General features: G+C 37.4%; 1 protein-coding gene across 3 annotated transcripts in view; it reads left to right on the forward strand.

Moving 5' to 3' along the window:
- The window catches only part of PUS10 (pseudouridine synthase 10), a 71,942-nt gene extending 48,267 nt beyond the window's left edge, over positions 1-23,675 (forward strand). Inside the window, exons 8-18 of one of the 3 annotated variants that reach the window (XM_027622916.1) lie at positions 124-169; positions 2,134-2,198; positions 3,564-3,649; positions 4,706-4,831; positions 10,009-10,065; positions 10,928-11,004; positions 11,098-11,153; positions 12,199-12,316; positions 16,380-16,522; positions 19,529-19,628; positions 21,712-23,674. In XM_027622916.1, the coding sequence (XP_027478717.1) occupies positions 124-169; positions 2,134-2,198; positions 3,564-3,649; positions 4,706-4,831; positions 10,009-10,065; positions 10,928-11,004; positions 11,098-11,153; positions 12,199-12,316; positions 16,380-16,522; positions 19,529-19,628; positions 21,712-21,750 (913 nt within the window). In that variant the 3' untranslated portion in view covers positions 21,751-23,674. Of the gene's footprint in view, positions 1-123; positions 170-2,133; positions 2,199-3,563; positions 3,650-4,705; positions 4,832-10,008; positions 10,066-10,927; positions 11,005-11,097; positions 11,154-12,198; positions 12,317-16,379; positions 16,620-19,528; positions 19,629-21,711 lie in introns of all 3 variants that reach the window. The other 2 variants (XM_027622917.1, XR_003524760.1) reach the window with 2 other exon arrangements.
- The last annotated feature ends 396 nt before the right edge of the window (positions 23,676-24,071 follow it).

Below are 24,071 nucleotides of genomic sequence, written 5' to 3' on the forward strand. Positions count from 1 at the left end.
TTGTCTGCTCTTGATATCTTGAGTTTAGCAGCCATATATATTAAAATATATAAAATATATTTGAATTATATTCACCCCAAAATAAACTCATTAACTTTTTTTATTAACTTAAATTTTACTTAGACGTACAATATGCCCAGATTGCTTCAAGCCAGCCAAAAACAAACAGGTAAGGATTCCTCCTTTTTATTCTTTATTGAGTTTTGTCTGAGCTGAATATTCAGATTAACAGCAAAATGATATGCATTAGAAATACTGGCAGTGTATTATACTAAGAATCATTCTTTCAATATTTCCATTTGCTACATTTATTTTTATTTTTTTCTACTCTGAATGCCTTTGCCTCTAGCTAGGAAGTCATAACACAAACATTCTCATATTTGTGTCACTGTCTGGGTTGTTTCCCTGGTGTTGTTAAATTTAGAACCAGTGTTTCAGTGATGTTACTGTTACCCATTTGGGGGAAATTCAGCTTTTAGGTTTTAATCCCCAAATTACCTCATTGAGGAAAATCCATGTTAATTATTAGCATTCCAAACTTTTGTCTAATACCCATTTTCTAGGAATTAGTATTTAAGAAATATAATCCAAAATAAATTATTTTACTTAGGACAATCTGAATTAATATGGCCTGTTTCAGGCTACATTTGCAAAAGGACATTTTATTCAAACTTCCCTTTATTTGATGTGAGCTGGTCTTCATATTAATGAGCAAATTAGTTAGCATATATTTTTAGTTTCTACTATGCCAGAAGGGAATGGCAAGGTAATGATATTGGCAAGATTTCATGCCACAGATACCTAGCTGGTTTTATGCAGAGACTCAGGCATTCTTAGTTTTACTACATCTGTTTTGCTGTTATGGTTGTTAAGAAGAATATAAGCATATTACCAAAGATACATCTATTGGTCTTTATTCTTGGCTTTGATTAATTGCCGAGCCTTTTGGAACTGGGTGCAGGGTGGGTGTGCAGGGAGAGTTTGTAACATTTGTGGAATGCCCTGTACAGAAATAATTTACAAATGCAGGCAAAGCCTAAAGCACTGCTTCCCACCTTTCTCACATCATGGTACACCTAGAACATTACCTATGTGTTCAACACCCTGAGGTTAACAAATGAATTTGCTCTAAGTTGGAGGCAATGGGCTGGGGAGTTCTCTCTGTCCAGGTCCTGCCCCTCTGCCCTTGTGACTTAGAGGGCTCAACATCTTAGGTACAATTATAGCTTATTGCTTTGCCATACCAGTTGGAAAGCTCTGTCCAAATAACCTGTAGCCGTATTTATATTGAAGATCTTGTTTCAGTTTTTGTTATCTTTGAGGAAATATACAAGTACCAGGACCAAATAATGGAACAAGGACATTTTTGTCAAAGCATCATTGATAACACATCATTTGGCCAGTAGTATAGGTGTATGTAACTTTCCTGCCTTTTTGCTGGGAGCAAATTACATGACTTTTTGAGGTTCTTTCAGGCTTAAGATTTCAGATCTTATCAATTAGGCACTTATTTTTCAGTTTTAACCCTATACCTAGGGGTTCTCCAAAATATGGTTTAGAAAACTATTGATTTGATGATAAACCGTTGAGATGCCTACATTGTGCCTCTTTAGAGTCAAGCGTAATTTCTCCAAACAGAAGACACAATTATGATTTATCATAATAAGCCATTTTATATGCACTAATTTGTTCTAGTATATCTACGATGTGGTTTGGCTTTTCTTGTCTTAAAAAAAACCCAGTGTGGGACATTTGTTGTAGATGCCCTTTTCTTCAGCATGGTGAATTTGTTTAATTTATCTGTGGCTGATGAGTGATGTTGAGTTGCTAGATGCCAGGTCAGGCTGGTTGGCTCTATTTACCTCTTAGCCTGGCAACCTGCTGCTAAATTGTTCTGCTAGATCTACCTGTTATTGTGGACATAGACTGAATTGACAAGGAGGGTTGCGGGGAGAACTGACAGTATGAATGCTTATGTTTTATTTTCTTAAGCTTTTAAGTATTTCTGTCCTGTAAGTATGGTTTAAAATGATGTCATTTCTCCAACCATGTTCTGTGTTTCACCTCCGATGTTTTCTCGTTTTCTTGCCTGGGTGATAAAACGTCTTTCCTTTTCATTTTTACCTTATATAGTCAGTGTTCACTAGAATGGCAGTTATGAAAGCGTTGAATAAGATAAAAGAAGAGGATTTCCGCAAGTAAGTAGAAGTATAGAAACATGGAAGGATCATGGAATTTTCGAATAAAAGGAATGTTAGAGATAATCTGGATTATCTCTAAAACAAAACTGGATGTATTTCAGGGATGACGATTGTGTCTTAGTCATTGTTATATCCCCACTCCCCGGCATAGTACCTGGCGTGTAGTAGTGTTCAATAAATGTTTGTCAAACTGATATTTGAATTTATGAATCAAATCCAACTTCTTTATCTTTAGAAGAGCATATTGAGGGAGTTGACGCCTAAGATTTCAACTGGGTAATAGAGTGGACTTAGAGCCAGGGTTCCTGACTCTCCAGCCCAAAGCTGGTCCCATTACATCCCTCATTCTGCATTTCGAGTATTATCCATCTCCAGAAGAGGGAGAAAAAGGCTCATGAGTTCTTTACTTGTTAAAATATGCTGCAATACAATAAAGCTTTTAATTCTCATTGTGTTCATTTTATTTAATAAAATATTATCATAGTTATCCTTCCAGAATATCCTTGAATAAATTTCAAACAATGAAGCTGTGAAGAAGGTTTTATTTATTTTACTGACTAAAAGCAAGCCTCAGAAAATGGAAATATTTCTATTGAATTTTAGAAAGTAAAATTAACTACTCTCTACAAGCAATAGTTCCTGAGTTTCTAAGTAATTTTTTTGTTAAGACATCTTGGGAAACTGTGGCATTTTCAAGCCAAGCATTTGGAGTAAGTCCATATCTAGTCATTTACAGGTAGACTCCAGTCCATGGCTTTGGAAGTTCCCAGATGGTAGACAGAAAATAGAGCCATATATTGCTCTTTCCTGTCTGTCTTCAGTTAGATTGAAGTTTCTTAGCTAAAAGGGCAGAGTCTGCCACATTCCACTTTTTCTGGCCCTGAGGTCATAGTTGGAATGAGAAAGGGAGAAAAATGGCAGAGACTCTCCCCACAGGTGGGACTTATTCCTATGACTAGTCTGTCACTGCACACGAACTTTACCCAAATGATTAAGGGTTTTGTAAGCTGGCACCAAGTGTTTATGGATAGCAAAATGGCTAAAGAACCTGGAGAGGCTTCCACTTCATAAATACGGTTTTTCTCTCAAATCTCAAGGCTGTTAGAAATTATCATCTGTGAACATGAGGCCTCCTAAGTGAAAGGTAGTAGCAGAGCCCTGATTTACTTAGTGCCACTCTTGTGTATTAAAATGTACTTGAGGCCTAAAAGACCCTTATGATTCCGAAACTTAAAGTTAGGGAGTGGCTTAGTCCATGAGACTCGGGGTCTGTGTGTCTCAGACAATGCTGATTCATCCTAGTTATGTGGTTCGATATCATGTCTGGAAAATAGTAGCTGTAAAATTTATTTTGTTTTGCAGGCAGTTTCCTTGTCCTCCAAACTCACCAAAGGCTGTATGCACTGTTCTTGAAATTGAGTGTGCTCATGGTGCTGTTTTTGTGGCTGGTAAAATATTTAGTCTAGAATATACTTACACTGTCAACTTACTCTCCTTTCTGAAAAACTCAAATGACTCCTCTGTTTCCTTCTTATTTTTATTATTAGGTTCTGATTAGTTACCTCTTTTGAGAATTAGGACTGATAGCCAAGCTTATTTTAGGTTCTATAGGCATTTTTAAGGTCCATTTAGTTCTGTTATTTAAAATGCCATGCCAAAGGGAATGATACTTCTCAGGTTTTAATAGTTTCCATCAGAGATGGCCAGTACCCATAGAAATATGGGGAGATGCAGAGACCTGAAACCGATCAGGAGAAATTTAGCCACAGAGAGCATGAAAGTGAACTTGAAAAAATAATTTTATCATCTGCAAAATGACTGAAGACTGAGCTTCTGAAAAAAAAATTGTTGCATTGACCTTCCCAAGAGGTAATCTAGCAGATAGTTTTTGTTTTGAAAGCTACATCTATTTCACAGTAATACCTGAAATGAAATTGCTCTCTAGTCTCAACTATAATACCCTTCCCCCTGGTAATGAAAGCTACCTGCCATTAGTGCAACTTTATTCTTAAAGCAGTGAGTCATGTTCTGTTAGGGTTGTGGGGTTTTTTTAAATTACAAAAACTTCAAAATTTCCTGTATTTGAACTCTTTGGAATATATTATCACCAATGAGTATTTCATTAAAAGTATTATTAATCTCAGTAGTTGTAGTAATCGCAGTAAAAGCAGTAGTTGCTGTTTTGTTTTTTTTTCTAATGACCCTTGGTGTGTTCCTTAATATTACTTCTTCAGTCAGTCAGTCAGATTAATAAATATACTGAGCATTCCTTTAGAGCTCATTTGATGATTCATATGATGTCTTTATCCATCTCTTCTACTGTTACCTTAAATCTTTTAATTATTTATATATCTGTGCTGGCTTCCCAAATTAGATTGTTAGTTGAAGGCTAGACATTGTTTTATGTCATGGTACCTAGGATATTGGCACTCAATAAATAGTTGTTTTATCCTAATGTGTTAATGATACCATTCCATCCAGGCTACCTTATGTTTCTTTGGCAGGGAGATATAATAAATATTCCAGGAATTTACCACAGACTCCTTGGATAATTGATGGAGAAAGGAAGCTGGAATCTTCAGTGGAAGAATTAATTTCAGATCATCTTTTGGCAGTATTCAAAGCAGAGAGTAAGTGTTATAATATTTATATTTTAAATACATTGTCATTCATGAATAGGTTTCTTGGAGGTGGCAAGAAGGATTTCTAAATTTTGTAAATCACCACTAAATCTGGGCTCCTTGCCTGGCAGCTTCCCATGAACAGGGGTCACCATGTCCTGAGCACCTCTGACTTGGGCTGGATTTCTTTAAAGTATTTCTTTCCTTTCTCAAGATGATTGGGCAAATGCAAAACCACTGAAACTATTTTAAGTGAATGTACTTAAGCTCTGACCTTGGGACACCTCAGACTTGGCCTCTTTTGGGGGAATATGAGGAAATTAAAACACAACTTCCACATCCAGTGCTTGTTCAAGAATAATCACTGGCAAATGCCTAGCTCCCATCTTAACTGCTAAAATATCCTGGGATGAAGTTCAAGACTAGAGAAAATAGATCAACAGCTACCATTTTACAACGACCTAATGATAGTATGTTGTGTTTTCATTTTCCAGGTATTAATGAGCCCAGGTTTGTGGGATGAGTCAGATCCTGTCAGGTTTATGTTTTCTTTGTCTCAGTAGGTTTGTCAGGTCACGGGCAGCATAGAGCCTTGTGATTTCACCTAGGATTAGACTAGAGGAAAGGGGCTAAGATTTCAATTGCAGAAAATAATGTTGTACATCAGGAAAAACTGTAGGCAGTAAATAATGATTTACTTTGAAGTGGGTCTCCTAGCATAATTAGACCACTTTTTTTGAGGAACCAACTAGATATCCACCTTCTCTCTGAAAAACCTTAAGACAGACCTGCTTTAGGAATGGGAGGCAGGCAGATGATGAGAAGAGATATGGCTGTCCCTTCCAGCTCTCTGGCTTGTCAAGAGGAAAGAGCACTTTAAACTATATCCTTCTTATAATTTGTTGCCTATTGGGTTGGTGAACCCTCTTTTTAAGGGTCTTTAAGAATTGTTTACTGAGGGGCCCCTGGGTGGCTCAGTCAGTTAACTGTCTGCCTTCAGCTCAGGTCATGATCCCAGGGTCCTGGGATCGAGCCCCTCATCGGGCTCCTTGCTCGGCGGGGAGCCTGCTTCTCCCTCTGCCTCTGCCTGTAGCTCCCCCTGCTTGTGCTTTTTCTTTCTCTCTGTCAAATAAATAAATAAAATCCTTAAAAAAAAATTGTTAACTGAATAAAGAAGAAATTAATCTAGCAACCTAACATTTTCCAAAATCTTAGCAGTCAAGACTCTGGGATATTGGCGTGAGTTTTTACCTACTTAATATTTACATACTGGTTACCTCATAAGAATTATCCAAGTTATGAAGAAGTGAAAATCAAGCTTTAGCACAAAAAGTCTCTTCCAAACTCTTTTTGGGGCCACCTTACTTTCTTTCTATAAGATGATTCAAGAAACTTTCAGTTTTGATTATTTGGGTCCTAAGGAAGCTCCCATTACCAATAGGGCTGTTGGGAGGCTCTGAAACAGCTGTATGTTTTCCCCTTGCAATCTTTCATGAAGTTAGCTTGGTTTCATTTTCCATTTGAGGGGGGAGAAATTATACCCAAACTGAAAATGAAGTAAACTGTGTGTTTAGTGTCTGTAATTGTATCCTGAGGAAATTTATTGAGAGCTGCTTGAGAAAAAGCAGACCTCTGGGCTTCTGTGCTAAATGGCTCCTTCTTGGGGATAAAACCTGTTGTTTGAAATGCCTGATTGGTAGCATCAATTTGCTAAACCTGTGCATCTCAGATATATTGTTCTTTCTGTGGTTCATGTCTGACAGCTCTGGGAAGATGGTTCTGACTGTTGTACCTCTATGGTTTACAACTCTCTGAAAATAAGCAGTATTATATGAAGTAATCTAGCTACTTATATAAAGATTCCTTCCCCATGGGGCACCTGGGTGACTCAGTAGATTGAGCATCTGACTCTTAGTTTCATTGTGCTCTGTGCTCAGTGCCTGAGTCTGCTTCAGATTCTCTCTCCCTCTCCCTGTCATCTACACTCTCTCTCAGATAAATAAATAAAATCTTTAAAAAATTAAATAAATGAATATATAAAAATAAAAAATAAAGATTCCTTTCCCTAAATGGGAGATACAAACTTGTTGCTCAGTTACTTTAAACAGGCACATCATATTATCCCCTCACTAGTCCCCTAGTTAATGAGTAGTAAACTTTGACACACTCTCAAAGTCAATGTGTCTAAGAAATTTTCCCCTAACCCATTTATTATTTCACTTATTGAATAAATATCTGTCATGTTATTTCCCTGCTGAAAACTTGTCAATGACTACATACAGGATAAAAGTCCAAACTACTGAACTTGATCTTCTGAGGCCTTTATTATCTGGCCTCTGCCCATTTGTCAGTTGCATCATCTGTCTGCCCTGGGTATATGGACCACTGCAGACTAGCTAAACTGCTGAACTGCTGATCATTCTTACCCTTGGTTGGTTTTGGTTTTGAAATATCTGTTCCTTTGAGCAAAAGGCTCAAAGAACTTGCAGAATTAGGGGGATAAGACAAGGCATAATGTGAATTTAGAAAACTCACCTGGCTGGCTCGGTCGGTGGAGTATGTGACTCTTAGTCTCAGGGTTGTGAGTTCGAGCCCCACGTTGGGTATAGAGATTACTTAAAAATAAAATCCTTAAAAAAAAAAAAAGAAAACTCAACCAAATTTTAAACATGTATTTCCTAATACTTAAGATGGTAACTCCTTTTCCTTTTTTTGTCAGCTAATATCCATAATTGCACAGGAATAAAGGGTTAAAGGTTACCCCCAAAAATATTCTTTATGAAGTGTCCAAATTTGAAATACTTTTCTAAAAGATATAATAAATGTCCCTTCTTCCTTTGTCTAGATTTAATGTTTCTCTGGACTTCTCAAGAGCCTTGCTTTCTGCAACTCTTTCTTATTAATGGGCTAGAATTTGTGGAAGTTTTATGGGCTAGTTTATGAACTGGAGATTTCTGGTCTGATTTAGCTGTCACTGGTAGACTTATCTCTTTGTGTCCTGCTCATTCCCTTCACCCCTACCAGGCACAGGTTATGGCTCAGTCACTGTGGATCCCCTGGTGCCCTGGTTTGGAGATGGAAGTGGGCAGGTGTAAGACAGATCACAGCCCCAGGGAGTCAGTATCTTTCAGCTTCCCAAATACCACCTGGACTCTCCATTTAGCTATCCACCCCTACTTAGTGCTACTCTTGAGTCTGTTGACTGCCTAGAAGCTACTGATGTTACTCTGGTTTTTATTAATAGCTTAAAAATGGACTATAAACATGGAAGGGAGGGTTCTTTGGGACTTAATGGTTCACAGAATCCTACTCCTTGCCTGGCTTAGATTCTCTGCCTCAAGAAGAGCCTGACCCTGTAGCTTTCGCAGCTGCTTACCTGACCGGGTCTCAGGTGTTAACGCAACAGCTTAAATTCTAGGCCTACATTGGATATCTAGCCCTTACCTAGCCAGCCCTGCGTTGCCACTTTTGGTGAGATCCATAGCTTTGAGCCCTGGGGGCAGAGAGGAGCCTACTTGACCCTGGCGGTACATGACAGACAACAGCTCAGAGCCTATTTCCCCAAAGTGTTGACTTTGGCTTGCAAAAGGGATTTCTTAGAGGTGAAAGAAGAATGAAATCCTACTTTCTTCACAGCTAAACATCCTAGGGAAGAGGGCTAATCTTCAGTGTCATTTTCATAGGACTTTTCAAGGCTGTTAGCCTTCCTTTTTCTAAAATCTACATGGGACCTTTACATACAGACTCTTTTCTTGGAAAAAAGTGGCTGTCAAAATGGTGTTCACCCTCCTTCCACCTTTCCCATTTGTTCTTCCCAGCTATCCCATTCTTCCTCATCTTGTGCTCTCCAAAGTGGCTGGGCCATTGAGGAATAAATACAAACCTCATAGCTCATGCTTGTAACTGTGTTCTTTGTACAGGAATGTTCCTGTATGCTTCCTGTCCTAGCCCTACCCACTATATTACAGTCCTTATCCCTCCACAAACAGTAAGCCCTGTGTCCATCTTGTTTGTCTCCCCAGGATCTAGCACAGTGACTTGCACATGCCCACTGTAGATACTTGTTCCTGAATGAATAAGTCAGGGTGTGAGTCTGAGTTCTAGCCTCCAATATATGTGTTCAGAGATCTTACACTTTGCCAAATTCTAATGACTGACCAGAGTTCTCCAAACATAGCAGCCTTTTCTAATCCCTGCTCTGAGATGATTGGTCTTGCTTTCCCTGTGCGCATGAGTCTGGACTCTTCAGCCTGTTTTGTGGTGGTTAAGAGACTCTGGAGTCAGATTGTCTGGTTCAAATCCTGACCTTATCACCTACCAGTGATGTGATCTTAGGCAAGTTACCTATCCTGTCTGTCTCATTTTCCTTGTAAGTAAAATGAGGATAATGATAGTACCTACCTCATAGTGTTAACATATATGAAACATTTATAATAATGCCTGCCTGTGGTAATGTTTCCTATGGTGATGGTGGTGAAGTCATCAGTTTCGTATCTAAGGAAGTTGTCATATAACCCCTGCCCCCCCCTTTTTTACACCATTTTCCATTCTAATATTTGCAGCTTTTTAGTCTAGGATGATCCATCTATCTTAGAATGAACACTAGTTTTGTGATCCCAACTTAGGTTTGTTTAACATAAATAATTTGCTTTAAAACCCTTTTCTCCCCCTCTTCTTCTTTTCATAGAGTTTAATTTTCAAATAAATGTTTTTGCTTTGTTTTGTTTTAAGGAAAAAAGGAAAGATGATAGATTTTTCACCATAAGCTTGTGGCCAGGCTTGTAGTGGAACCTTCCTCCAAACAGTGCTCTCTCCCTTTGGCTTTCCCCTTAAGGTCTAGCTTTGACATCAGGAACAGCTCTGCCATTTAATCATGTGGTCTTGGGAAAAATAGTTATCCTTTTAGAAGCTTGGTGTTCCTTTATTTAATACCTACATCATAAGGTTATAATAAAGATTAAAGGAAATAATGTATGCAGAATTTTAGCTCAATGCCCAGCGTATAACAGGTGCTCAATAAATGGTATTTCTTACTATCATTGCTATTTTTATTAGAGGTGGGATGACTATCCCTTGGAATTCTCCTGTAGATTGTTTAAGACAAATGAAGTTTTTACCAAAGGGTGGGAATGAAAATCTTAGGGTTATTATGTTACTGATTATTTTTCTTTATCTGCTTTGCAAAGGTTTTAATTTTTCCTCCTCTGGAAGAGAAGATGTAGATGTGAGAACATTAGGAAATGGTAAGATTGCAATAGCGTCACTTGATTAGAGCTAACTTTCAGACTATCACCCTTCTCAGACAGCAGGTTCACTGTAGTCACTTAGTTAAAACCAAAGTGGGCAGAGCCCAGAGCTTCTCCCAGTGAGGAAGCTTTGTGGATTGTGGAGCTACCTTTATAAATTATATGATTGTGTCTTAACAGGATTCATTTCTTAAGAGGCCGTCCTTATTGCATACCTATAGGTTCTAAGGGACCTTTATGTGCATTAACAAGGCGGTGCCTGAGTTTTTCCAAAAGTTTGCTTATTAATTGTTCCATTTGATAACATTTCAGCAGTACCAGTATAGTTTTCAAAATGCACATCTTCATTTAAAAAGCGATTCTGCTCTCTTAGCCTCCATTTCTCTCATTTTACATTGTTGCATTACAAAAAAGATGATGAGAGTTAATCCTGAGCTTGAGATTAATAGTCCCTTCCCCTTATGGAATCATAGCTTTTCCGTTTCACTAGTGGATTTGGCTTAGAAGAATGAATTTCAGCCTGGTATACCTGGGCATTGCTGTGTGTGATAACATTACTTTAGTGTAATCAGGTCAATTAGCAGTTGTTTGAATTTTATTTTGTAATTAACACAGGCTTGTTCATGGACCTTTGGGAAAACAGTCATTTTCACATATTGCCTGTAGTGGGGTTTAGCAGCCCCCAAAAAGCCCCTTGATTCTTTCACACATCCTTCCCTCTCCCAGATGTAGTCATGTCACTAAACTTTCAGTCCTCTAGAGCTCAACTCGTTTTTTCACACCTCCTAACCCTCTTGCATTAGCCCAAATGTTAACTCCATCAACACGTTTCTGTTTCATGACGGGTGTGTGCTGCCAGGAAGGCCCTTTGCAATTGAGCTGGTGAATCCTCATAGAGTACATTTCACTTCACAAGAAATTAAGGAACTTCAGCAGGTAAACCACTTCATGACATGGAAATTGTCATGTTTCTGCAACTCTGTAACTGAACTAGAATTGCTAATTGTTTTTCCTTTTCTGCTACTACAGAAAATTAATAATTCGTCTAACAAAATCCAAGTTCGTGACTTGCAGCTTGTCACAAGGTAAGGGTAGACTCACTGGAGCTGATCTCAAAAGGGAAGTTTTGGTTGTAGGTCATTTATCTGTTAAGGAAATTGTATCTAGAATATATAAAGAACTCTTACAACTCAATAATAAGAAAACAACCCAATTAAAAATGAGGGAGATGATTAAGTGGACATTTCTCCAAAGAGGATATACAATTAATGAATGAATACATGAAAAAAATGCTCAGTATTATTTGCCATTGGGGAAGGGCAAATCAAAACCTCAGGATAGCTCACTGTACCCTCAGTAGGATGGCTATAATCAGAAAGACAGAAGAAAAACAAATGTTGGCAAAGATGTGGAGAAATCGGAACCCTCATATATTGCTGTGGGATTGTAAGCATGGCCACTTTGAAAGACAGTTTGGCAGTTTCCCAGAAGGTTAAATGTAGAGTTACCATTATGACCTAGCAATACCACTTCTAGATATATACCAAGAGAAATGAAAGTGTACATCCACACAGAGACTTCTACATGAATGTTCAAAGTAGCATTATTCATAATACCAAAAAAATAGAAACAACCCAAATGTCCATGGATAATATATGGTATCTCCATACAATGGAATATTATTCAGTAAAAAAAAAAGGAAAAAAGTACTGACTGATATATGCTCCAACATGGATGAACCTTGAAAACTTTATGAAGTGAAAGAAGCCAGAGACCACACACCACATATTGTATGATTCTATTTTATATGAAATATTCAGAGTAGGGAAATCTGTAGAGATAGAAAGTCAATTAGTGGTGCCAAAGGCTGGGGGAAACAGGGCATGGGAAGTGACTGCAAATAGGTATGGAGTTTCTTTTTTGGGGTGATGAAGTATTCTAAAATTAGATTATGGTGATAGCCACACAACTCTGTAAACATGCTAGAAATCACTGAATCGTACAGTTAAAATAGGAATTGTATGTAAATTTTATCTGAATAAAGCTATTTTTAAAGAAAGGGAAGTTTGGGGAAAGGCTTGTGTGTATTCTGTGTATTTAGATAAACTTCCTTTTACTGTTTTTGTGTAGAGAGGCAATAGGACATATGAAAGAAGGTGAAGAAGAAAAGACCAAGTCCTATAGTGCCTTAATATGGACAAATAAAATCATACAGAAGAAAGACATTGAATTCCTAAATGGCATAAAGGTAGCTAAGTGCTCTAACTCTTTATTTTATTTTTTGATTGCCTATAAAAGAGTCCTTTCACTTTTAGTTTATTACTAGCAAGTCATAGAGCATGGGCTTTGGGGAATGTGAGACCTGCTTTCAAATCCTGGCTTTGCCATTTGCTGGTTGAATGACTGGGCAATTCATCAAGCCTGTTTGAGAGACAGCATTGCTAGTGATTAAGAGACTGCCTCTGGGCACAGATTGCTTGGATGCAAATCCTGGATCTGCCTTTCATAGTTGTGTGACTTTGAACAAGTTGCTTATCCTCTTTATGCTTCAGTTTTTTCATCTATAAAATTAGAAGAATGAAATGAGTTTAGTCATATCAAGCACTTAGAACAGTATCTGGCACATAGAAAACCTCAGCAATGCTATTATTATATTTGGCCATCTGTAGAAAGGAAATACAAAATAGAATTGACCTAATAGAACTGATGCTAAGATTAAGTACATAAATAAAACATATTATAAATTTTTAAGAAGGATAGTATATGTACAGCACAAATATTTGGGCACATGCTGGATTTTCCTTCACATGAGCATATCACTGTAGAGGGTCTGCCTATTCATTTGCATATTTCTTCCCACCTGTCCTTGACTCTTCCTGTAATGATAATTTACTCTCAAATGTAAGGAATGAGCATAAATGGGCACAGAGATGTTTACAGTTATCACAACATTGTTTAAATGGGCAATATTTTGTAATAATTTAGATGACCTACAAGAGGAGAATGGCTTAATCTTACCATTTATCTGTATGATGAGCTATTGCTAGCCAGTTGTTAGAAATTATGTGGTAGATGACTATTTATTAACAAAGGAAAATGTTCCTGATAGATGCTAAGGGGGAAGAAAACAAGCTATAAAGTATATAGAGGTGGATACATTGTGATTTAAACACACACACACGTGTGTGTTTGTGTATACACGTATATATGACTATGTAGAAAACAAATTGTATGGCAAAAGATACCATAAATAGGATTTATGCTTATGAAAAATAGACGAAGGATATGAATAAGCAGCTGAAAACGAGCAACTCCAAATGGCCAAGAATCATCTGAATAGATGTTCCACTTCTGGATTGAAGTAACAATAAGACCTCACTTTAGTCCTCTGAGACTAGTAACACCTACTGGGTAGCATGGAGGAGAAAGCTAGTTGCATACTTTGTCAGTAGAAATATAAAGTATTTAGCCTTTTTGGAAGACAACGTAATGATGACTGTAAAAATTAAAAATATACTGGTCTTCTACCCAACACTTTTACTACTGGCAATCTATCTGGAAGAAATAAAACTCCATTGCATAAGTATATGTGCACAAAGATGTTTACTTGATTCAAAGCGGCAAAATCAACAGCACAACTAGGAACAAAGTGAATTTCCTTCAAAAAGGAAAGGGAAGAACAAGCTGGCATATTATAAAGCTATTTAAAAAAAAACTAAAACAGCATGTGATCCCATTTAATTTGTTATTTTATGTATATATACCTAAAATTGTTGGAAAAAAGGATAGAGGTAGGTCTACAGCTATGACTTACAGAAATACCCATGACATTATGAGAAAGAAAGTGAAGTGCAGAATCATGTTTATAGTATAAGTGTCTGGTGAAAGCATAGGAGTCATTCACCCGCTTAGACAAGTTCATCTCTAACCTTGGGGGTGGACTAGATCACCCCCAGAGGGCCTCCAGGTCTCAGGTTCTGTGATTTTGTATCAGAAGCTATTGGCTTTTGGCCCATTATCTAGGGCCTTTAGGATGATAGTTTAACTCTAGACAGATATCTTTAAGATTACAAAACAAATTTTTTTTTAAAGATTTTATTTGACAGAGAGAGACACAGCGAGAGAGGGAACACAAGCAGGGGGAGTGGGAGAGGGAGAAGCAGACTTCCCACTGAGCAGGGAGCCTGATGCGGGGCTCAATCCCAGGACCCTGAGATCATGACCTGAGCAGAAGGCAGACGCTTAACGACTGAGCCACCCAGGCGCCCCGCAAAACAAATTTCTAAACCTCTTTTCCATCACATGTACAAGTCATTCAGAATGCTGGGGGGAAAATTAACTCATTTTAAAAATAGATTCAGGGGTACCTGGATGGCTCAGTTGGTAGAGCATGTGACTCTTGATCTTGGAGTCATGAGTTCAAGCCCCACATTAGGTGTGGAGCCTATTTAAAAAAAAATAGATTCATCATCTGGAGGTAGCTATATTCAGAGCTAAATCAGAAATAATGCTGAATAATGCTGAAAGATGATTTTGGAGGTACAGAGTAAGCAGTGAAAGGATCTCTTTTAATGGTTCACAGCCCAAATAGACTGATGGGACTAGCTGACTTCTAATAATTTTTTGTGTTGGGGTTAAGACTATTTTCAAATATTCCTATTGTCATCAAAAATACAAAAACTGAGTTACTGTCCCATTTTGAGAAACAGTCACTTCAAATTTACTACGTGTCTCTTCTTTTTTAAGGGCAACCTACTTTTAAGGAAAAAAAAATCTTTTGGGTATATGTATATGTTTTTCTGAAAATGCAGCAGAATGGGGCCAGCAGAGTGCGTTGTTAGAGTAAATGGTTTCCTTTTGTCTACTGAAAGCAAGCAGACACAAAACACACACAGGAGTGTGTGGTGATCGAGCGTTATGTTGGAAGTCCAGTGGTGGGTCTACCAGCTCAGTTAGTACTTCCATTGACGAGTTCATGGTTTGCAGTCCTGGGAGTGAGTAGCAAGAAAGGAAACAGGGAGAAGAGCACTCCTTGGTCATTCATTTGAAGCCAGCTATTTCTGTATTCTACAGTGGAGGCCATATCTGTACAGATTCCTTAACAGTTCAGCCCTGTCCTTTTTTTGTCTTTGTGGCCAGAGAAATGTCAAACCTTATGGAGACAGCCTATCTCAGCAGAACAAAGTGCCTCTAAAATCAAAGCATTAGAGAATCATATAACCCATGAATTAGGAGGGGCCGTTGACTCACTGCTATGATCAAAACAGTCACACCATTTCCAGTATAGTCTTTGTCAGAACTTGCTCTTTCTTTCTTGGTAGAGAACTTGATAGAGGGGAGACCAGACAGAAACCCTTCTCTTCTTAGCATGGCTTCAGGCACTCCCAAATCATGTAAATTAGAGAGGAGTTGTTCCAACAAGAAATGGCAGAAGATTCAAAGTTCTTATGAACCTACATTTCTCGTTATGCCCAATATCTATTTTTAAAACTTAGAATTAGTTGACCTTCTACAATATTAATCTCTCTTTCTTGATTTATATCTTGTGACAAAAGGAAATCTCTAATTATAAGAAAAACAAGCCCGTGCCCCTAAAAAAAATCTGAATTGTAAAAAAGGCATGCAGTATTATTATTCTCAAGTAATTTGAACTGGGCTTACAAATACTGAGAGGTCCTGGTTTATTGTACACACTTCTTTGCAATTATTATATTGAAACACTACCCTAAACAGTGATGCAACTGTTAATTTTCCAGATATATCTTCTCATACAACAACAACAAAATAACCTTGTACGTAGGTGTATGGTTGTCCTTAAAACATGCATACTGCTCGTACCCACCAGTGATGCTGAGGTCTCACCTTCTACAAATAGCCATTTCTCACCTCAGCTCTGTTAGGTCATCTGTTGGGTTGCTGGGGGGTGGGGGTGGGTGGGTAAGAACAGGTCTTCTAGAAGAGCTCTGTTAAAGTAAAGAACAGACTAGAACTCCAGGGTCCTGCTCAATTCAATTAATTGATTAAATATTAGAGCAAAAGAGACCTTGGGGATCATTTACTTCAAAGCCTTTTTTAAAAATGGCATACTGGGGCCCAGTAAGTAACTGTGGATGAGGTTATGAAAAGTTCCACAGAGCCTGAACCTTAGGGAATACAATTTATTATAGTATTAGTATCTACCCTGACAGTGATAGATGAGGTCCTCCAAAGAAAACATCAGTGGTGGGGCATGGATGACAGAGGAGGTGTTGAGACAGGCTTCCCGGGTCAGCAAAGCTGACTCCATGGTTGTGTAATGCATCCTCCTCTAGGACTTAAAGATCGACCAGAAAACACCTCTGCGGGTCCTTCACCGGAGGCCCCTGGCTGTGAGAACTCGCATCATTCACTCCATGGAGACATGCTATGTGGATGAACATCATTTTCACCTCTATCTGAAGACTCAAGCTGGAACGTATCCTTTCGCCTTCCGCATAGCAATCCTCTAACCCTGTCGGAAGAGTTCACGCTGCCCTAGAAAATAGGTGCAACTTGATCTAGGAACAATTAGGGTAAGGATTAGGTTGGGGAAGAGTCCTTTTTTGGGGGGGGTAGGGTTCCCCTCTAATTTGTACCTTTCAAAATGACATTTTAAACCACGAGGCGGCAGCCGGTAGAGCGTGAACTTTCAAATAGCGTGTCACACAAATCTGACTGCATAGTAAGTACTCAGGAAACAGTTCTGATTGATTCATTTATTGATTTGTGTCTTTATACATTCTGCAAGTCACATTTTCATAACCACACTTGGGTCCTTTCAGCATTTTGAGCATTTGCCCCAAATCACTAAACACTGATAGTAGATGGGAGTGGCCCTACTTTACATACTGATCTTAACTTTATTTGGCCACTGGCCCAAAACAAGAGAATAGTCCAAAAATGATCACTTGTTCATATGGTACCCTGTTTTGTGTGGTTTTGTATCCGTTCTGAGTTGTTAGTCAAAATACATCAGGGAGTTGCCAGAGTCCTAGCTCTAGTTTATTTTTTAAAAGTGCTCCTAATATTTGTTTCTTGGTTTTATATTATTTAGTGATCCAATAGCATGAAGTGGTAAGATACCTAATACAAAACTAATGACATATTTATGGGTATAAGGCAAAAAATGTCATTTTAATCCCCAAGTAGCATTCTCACTATGTTGCTGTAGTGTTTCTCTTTTTCCATCAACCTCCTCTCTCTTCTTCCTCCCCAACCCCACGCCACTCCACCCCATCCTATCCCAGAAGTGACCAGGATTTGCTAAGCTGAAATAGGTAGATGTTATTTACTCTTAAAATCTCTTACATTTTTAGTTTGGATCAAGGGATGATCTGTTTAGACTGCAGTGGGCAGACTTTTATAGCTTTGTTGTTTGGAATATATGTGCCTACTATAGGCGGAATGTGGATGGAATTTCAAAGAAATCACAGATTTTTAATAAATCTTTTTACCTAATTCCAGCTTTTATTTTAGAGTGCTAAGGTGAAATGCAGTGGTCTTTTGAAGAAACTAATGTCTTTTCAATCTTATTAAAACATTCTTAGGACCAGGCATGTATATGTTACTTATGGGCTTAGCCAAGAAAAACAGTCTGCTAAAGCTTTAGATACCATGTGGTTATACAGAGAAGTATGCGAATTTTTCACATATATTGGTCAGTATGCTGAACTAGTTCATTTGATGTACACCTCATCCTTCTGGATATGAATAAGAATTCTGGGCCTTTTAACTGGTTGTTCTGGGGCTTTTTGGTCATCTCCCCTCATCATTGCTACTCAGAAGTAGCATTCTCGAAAGAAAGAGAAAAAGACAATTGTTGAGTAAGTATGAGTTCAGCAAAGAAGGCAGTTGCTAGATACATGTCTTAAGCTTGAGTCAAAACATTTGGTGAAAGTAGAGTGAATACACTTTCAGAAAGTGAGGAGGACATAATATCAGCATATTCATGGTGTAAGATTTTTATTTATCATCTGAGAATAAACTTATTTTTCCTATTCAAATTATATTAAAATTTTATACTAAGTGCCAGTTTATAGAACACAACATAATGCTGAATGAGTTTTTACTGAATGCTAGCAAAATTATCTCTCTCAGATAACTATTTTCAAGGCTGTAGTAGAGTCCTGTGTAAGGAACATTAATGTAATCTTAATGAGTAATTCTAGGATTGGCCATTGACATCAAAATTTGAAGACCTTATGAAGGAAACATGAAATCACTCCTTTCAAAAGACTTCTCTTGCTAACCATGTAAAAGTTGCAAACAGCTAAAACTTGGGTCCTTCTGAAGGGCCTTTATCAGCGACTAAATTAATATTCTTTTTTTTTTTAAGATTTTATTTGACAGAGAGAGAGAGGCAGCGAGAGAGGGAACACAAGCAGGGGGAGTGGGGGAGGGAGGAGACTCCCCGCCAAGCAGGGAGCCCGATGTGGGGCTCGATCCCAGGACCCTGGAATCATGACCTGAGCCGAAGGCAGACGCTTAACAACTGAGCCACCCAGCACCCCTAAATTAATATTTCATTGTCCCTCCCATCCTACTGCTACTGTGTCACTGAGTCACATTACCAGGAAAGCCATCATTGTGTGACCCTGTGGAAACCTATCATCTGGCAGATGTTAGCTGCCATCATTGAAAAATGGGACCAAAAAGATGACAAAATGGAATTTGTGGCAAAGAAAAAATAGTGAAGGTTGTTTTTTGTTTTGGTTAGCATTGAAGTACAGTTCATTTTAAAAATCCATATCCAGGGCGCCTGGGTGGCTCAGTTGGTTAAGCGGCTGCCTTCGGCTCAGGTCATGATCCTGGAGTCTCAGGATCGAGTCCCGCATCGGGCTCCCTGCTCAGCAGGGAGTCTGCTTCTCCCTCTGACCCTCTTCCCTCTCGTGCTCTCTCTCTCTCTCTCTATCTCATTCTCGCTCTCAAATAAATAAATAAAATCTTTAAAAAAAAAAAAAAAAAAAAAATCCATATCCAGGGACGCCTGGTTGGTTCAGGCAGTGGAACATGGGACTTTTGATCTCGGGTTGTGGGTTTGAGCCCCATGTTGAATGTAGAGATTACTTAAAAATTTAAAAAAAGTATTTTTTATTTCCATTTTTCACTTAAATTCTAGTTAGTTAAAAATCTTGAAAAAAAATTTAAAAAATAATCCATATCCAAACTTTGGCACTTGGAGATGAGCCAGAGAAAAAAGAAAGTCATGACTTTTGGGAAGTTTGATGTAAACACAGGTGCCAGGTCCTGCTGTTAGCTGCCAGGCTGGTAGGAACCAGTTTGCCAAAGCTTATTTTCTAAGATACACATCATGGGTCACAGCTCAGAAATAACCTCTCCCTTGTAACATTTCTGCTTTTGTCTGTCATTTCCCTTTCACCTATCAAATCTCACCAGTTAGTGCTGCATAGCTATCTCCATTGTTTCCTTAAACAAACCCCAGCTACATTAAAGAGTTTGTGCATGGAGACTTTGGGAGAACCAAGCCGAACATTGGCTCTCTAATGAATGTGACTGCAGACATTCTTGAGCTGGATGTTGAGGTAAACCATTTTATTGTGGAAGTACCCACAATTTGTACATTGAATTCAGCCAAGGTTATGCTTTTGGGGGAGGGGAGTGGGCATTAAGCCAACTAGGTATCTATCTCTACTCACCTTAACAGGTATTTGAAAATGGTCAAAATCTCACAGTAGCATTGTATTGCAGGGAGGGACTGTCTTTGGAATTTTTATCTTCTTAAAAAATACAAGATCTCATTTATGATCCTTGCAAATATATAGCTAATTTACATGGGGTGTGAGGTCTTAAACCTTTAAATGGAGCAAGGAAATGAAACTTAAGAGCCCTTCATATGTCCTTTGGACTCTACAGAGTTCATTCCCATACCTATTTTGTTTTATAAAAAATTTAAGGCAGACTACTCAGAAACATACATTCAGGACAGGTATAGAAAATGGGATGAGCCAATGGTTATTAATAAAAGCAGTTGTATAAGGGACCCCTATGATGTGGTACAAATTCTCTGCTCTTAGAGTCTGAATTGAAACAAGGTTAAATTCTTAAGTATTTAGAAGAGTGGATTGAATAGGTCCTTCCGGCAGTTCTCCATAAAAATATATTTTCTCATTTGAGCATCAAAAAGGTACTAAGTCACAACTGTGCTCCTTGACGAATACCTGATGAAGAATGGGGTCCCTCTCCCGTGCCTCCCCACCAGCCAAAAAAAAAATTAGGAGACTAGCGTTTTGCACTTGGGATTAATATCAATTATCAAAAGAAGTGGGTACAGTTGCCTCGTGTGCAGACAGCTATGGTAATCACATATTACAGGAGCATTATCATCTTACCAGCGATTCTCTTGAGTGCTTTCAGCTAGATTTTATACAGCTCCTGCAATACAGCCATTGACAGCACCTTCAAGGTTGCAGGGAGCCTTCTCAGAGGGACTGTTATTTTGAGGAAGACAACCTTTTGTTAAAGAAAATCTCACCTGCATTCATCTTCTTTGATCTTAATTCTCAGAACAACTTAGGAATATCAAGAGTCACGGGCCAATGTTCCTCATCCCTGTTTGTCCATTGGAAATCACCTGTAGGACTTTTTAAACCTCCCCTGCTTTCAACATATACAAGACTTTGTGACCTGCAATGTTTAGTTTTCAGGCATGAGAAACAACCCATTAGGTTATATATGGGTGTTCAGTATGTGGCCATGTTCTGAAATAGAACCAAAATATCTTCTTGGGATTTCTAAAAGATACACATGTACACACACAATAGTTATTTGGGCTTTTCTGATAAAATTTTTCTGATTCTGGCAGTGACTCATAGATTAATTTAAAAAATCACTTGTGGTAAAGCATTTTGGGTTTTAAAATTTAAGTCTCAAAAAAACCGGTAACAAGACATGGGCACAGTGGACTTTTTTAAACTTCTCAAAATAGGCCCTCTAGGGTAGTTAAACTACTTCTAAAGCCTAGGACATGATTGTTTTATGTGGAGAAAAAAAAAATAGTCTGCTACTGTAATTTCATTATGACTTAAATCAAGGTTTTGTTCTAGAAGAGCCAAACCAAGTGAGTAGAAATAAACTGATTTTAAAAGAAACAAAAATTCTGAAATGATACACAACGATCATTTATCCTTTTCTAGTTCTTCCATACTCATTTATTTCTCATTTGGTTGCTAAGTTACAAGTAACACCGTAAGTGAATAGACTAGTGCTTGTTAAATGTAAGATGGGAAAATGAAAATGATCTGAAGAATAAAAGTTGCTGAGACTTCTGAGGGGAAGTTGGTGTTGCTCCCTGAGTTTGTTTCTTTACCCATAAATAACATTTACAAAATTTAGATGTACTCTAGTCTCTTATTGGCCAAAAGGTACAATTAATTTAACCAGCTGAGTAACCAAATACTCTGTGAATTCAGAAACAGACCTTGGGTCCAAGAATCTCAAGGCCTAGTTATGGATTTTAGAGTGTTGAACTATGGTATTCAATGACTTTTCTTCAAATGAAGCTTCTTCTGCTGCCTTTTATTAAAAACTATTAAGTTTATGCAGCATTACCGGCAAATGCTTACTAGAACAGTAATATGTTTTCATGTCTTGTTTTCTTCCTTCTAGTCTGTAGATGTTGACTGGCCCCCTGCTCTGGATGACTAGCTTTCAACCGGACACACAGAGTAGGGTTCTTGTGGCATGATGTGGACCTCCATTCAGCATACACTGTATAATGGCTGTTTACTCACCATTACAGTGTCTTGGAAACCATTTGGATCACGTTGATCTATGTGTTTTAAAATTTGTTGTAACATCTCAGGATCTATGTATGTGTATATTTTGTGTTAAATGTTCTAAGGATGTCTTATGATTTTTCTTGTTCCCTCTCCAACCCCTACATGCCAGACTATGAATAATGAAAACATTCTCTTAATTCTTTCATTTAGAGAAGTACACAAACAGGATACATTCTCTGATAATCTGAGAAGCTATAATTTCTTTCAGCAAAATTTCCCTCCACAAGACATACCACCTTCAAAATCATGTTCTAAATTTTAAAAATGATCTTGGTAAGTTATATCTAGATTTATACAGTACAGTATCCTATAATATTCTAAGATATCAAATGCAAATCTAACATCATTAATATTTTTCCCAGTAAGCTTTAAGCAAGCTATTACCAACAGAAGTACTTTTTGTATAATCTGTCACAAATCTTAATGACTTCAAGTTACTATTTTGACGACTTAAAAATATCAATATGTTTCCTGGGGAGGGAAGGTGAAACCTTAGGAATTGAGGCATACCCTGTTAAGAGACTTCCATAAATCTTTTAAATAAGAAGACACAAGTGCCTTCAGTAACTTCAAACCCAGGGATAAGATTTTGAAAAATTAAGATTGCTAAACAATCTGCTATTATACCAGAGTGCTTCAATATATTATCCAATTTCAAACATCTTCATCAAGTGGATAGGATATTATCATTTCCATTTTATAAATATGAAACCAAAGAATGAAAGTTAAATGATTTATCTAAAATTGTTACTTCCATATCAGGGGCTAAAACTGAAGTTTCCTGGTCTCTAGGGTCCTTTCTTAAGAACTCTTGTTATTGAGCACCCACTGTGTGAAGGAGGCACCTGAGAATGTCATTTAAATGCACTAACCAAAAAAATAATAATTAAAATAAACAAATGCACTAACCATCAGAAATGACTTTTGGAATTTAGAAACCAAATCAAGGAGCTTGCCAAAAAATAGACCAAGTATATTTCATATGATCTTACATGATTACCATTTGTTAATAAATTAATCATCAGTTGGTACTATGAAGAAGGAAAAATGAAATAAGCTAAACCTAAAGAAAATGGATGGGTCATTAAGAGAAACGTTTCAGCAGTCTCATTAAAATTTCAGATTTAAGTAGTAATTTCTTTCACCCTGATTGAACTATCTGAGAGCTTATTTTAGAACACATGTGACTTGGATAGTATTGGATGATTGTTTCCCATCTCTTCATTAAACATACTTCATAGATACCAAGATGTATTATTCATTTTAGAAATCAGGAAAACTATTTAATTGACATGAAGAAGTTTCATATGTGAATACTAGCAAATAATTGTTTCACTATTTTCCATGCCAGAAAATAAGAAAGGGATAATAGAAATAAACTTCTGATAAACAGGTAAGAACTTTTGTGTGAATGTTTCTCCGTTTCTGGGGAAGTTTTGCTACAAAAAAGATTTAAATAATTGGGGAGATAGTCTTTTGCATGTTTCTTTTTAGCTCAACTTTGAATTTAGTGGAATCTGCAAAATGGAAAAATTAAGAACTTCCTTAATAGATTTTGATTTAAATTTCTATTCCTGACATTATGCAAAATTTCAAGCAAAAAGTAAACATTAGCTGTATATACTTTACTTATTCCATATGTTCATATATTATGAGACACAGGTTGTTAAAAATCAGTGTAGGTCTGTTTTATGCAAGAACTAGGAACATTAATGAAAGTACTATAGGTTCACTTTTGCCTATATAAAATTATTTTAAAATTAGCTTTGTGATCTCTTCTCATGGCTTTATTTTTTAATTTTTTTTCTTTTCAAATTTTTATTTAAATTCTAGTAACATATAGTGTAATATTGGTTTCAGGAGTAGAATTTAGTGATTCATTACTTAACAAAAAACACCCAGTGCTCATCATAACAATTGCCCTCCTCAATACCCATTCATAGCTTTTTTTCCCCAAAATTTTATTTAAATTCTAGTTAAATCTTTTATAACACTTAGAGAAAGGGCCCTTTTTTACTTCTTAGTATTTCTTTGTCCCAAATAGAGTCTGTGATTTAGTTTAGGAAAAACATCAACTCAACTCTGAATACCTGGAAAAGTTAGAAATAAGGAAAGGATGGAGAGGAAGGAAGGAAGTAGGAAGGAAGGGAAGAATTTACCAAGTAAGCAAGTAAGATAACCGGTTAC

The sequence above is a fragment of the Zalophus californianus genome, chromosome 8, assembly GCF_009762305.2.
Source record: "Zalophus californianus isolate mZalCal1 chromosome 8, mZalCal1.pri.v2, whole genome shotgun sequence".
Lineage (NCBI taxonomy): Eukaryota > Metazoa > Chordata > Mammalia > Carnivora > Otariidae > Zalophus > Zalophus californianus.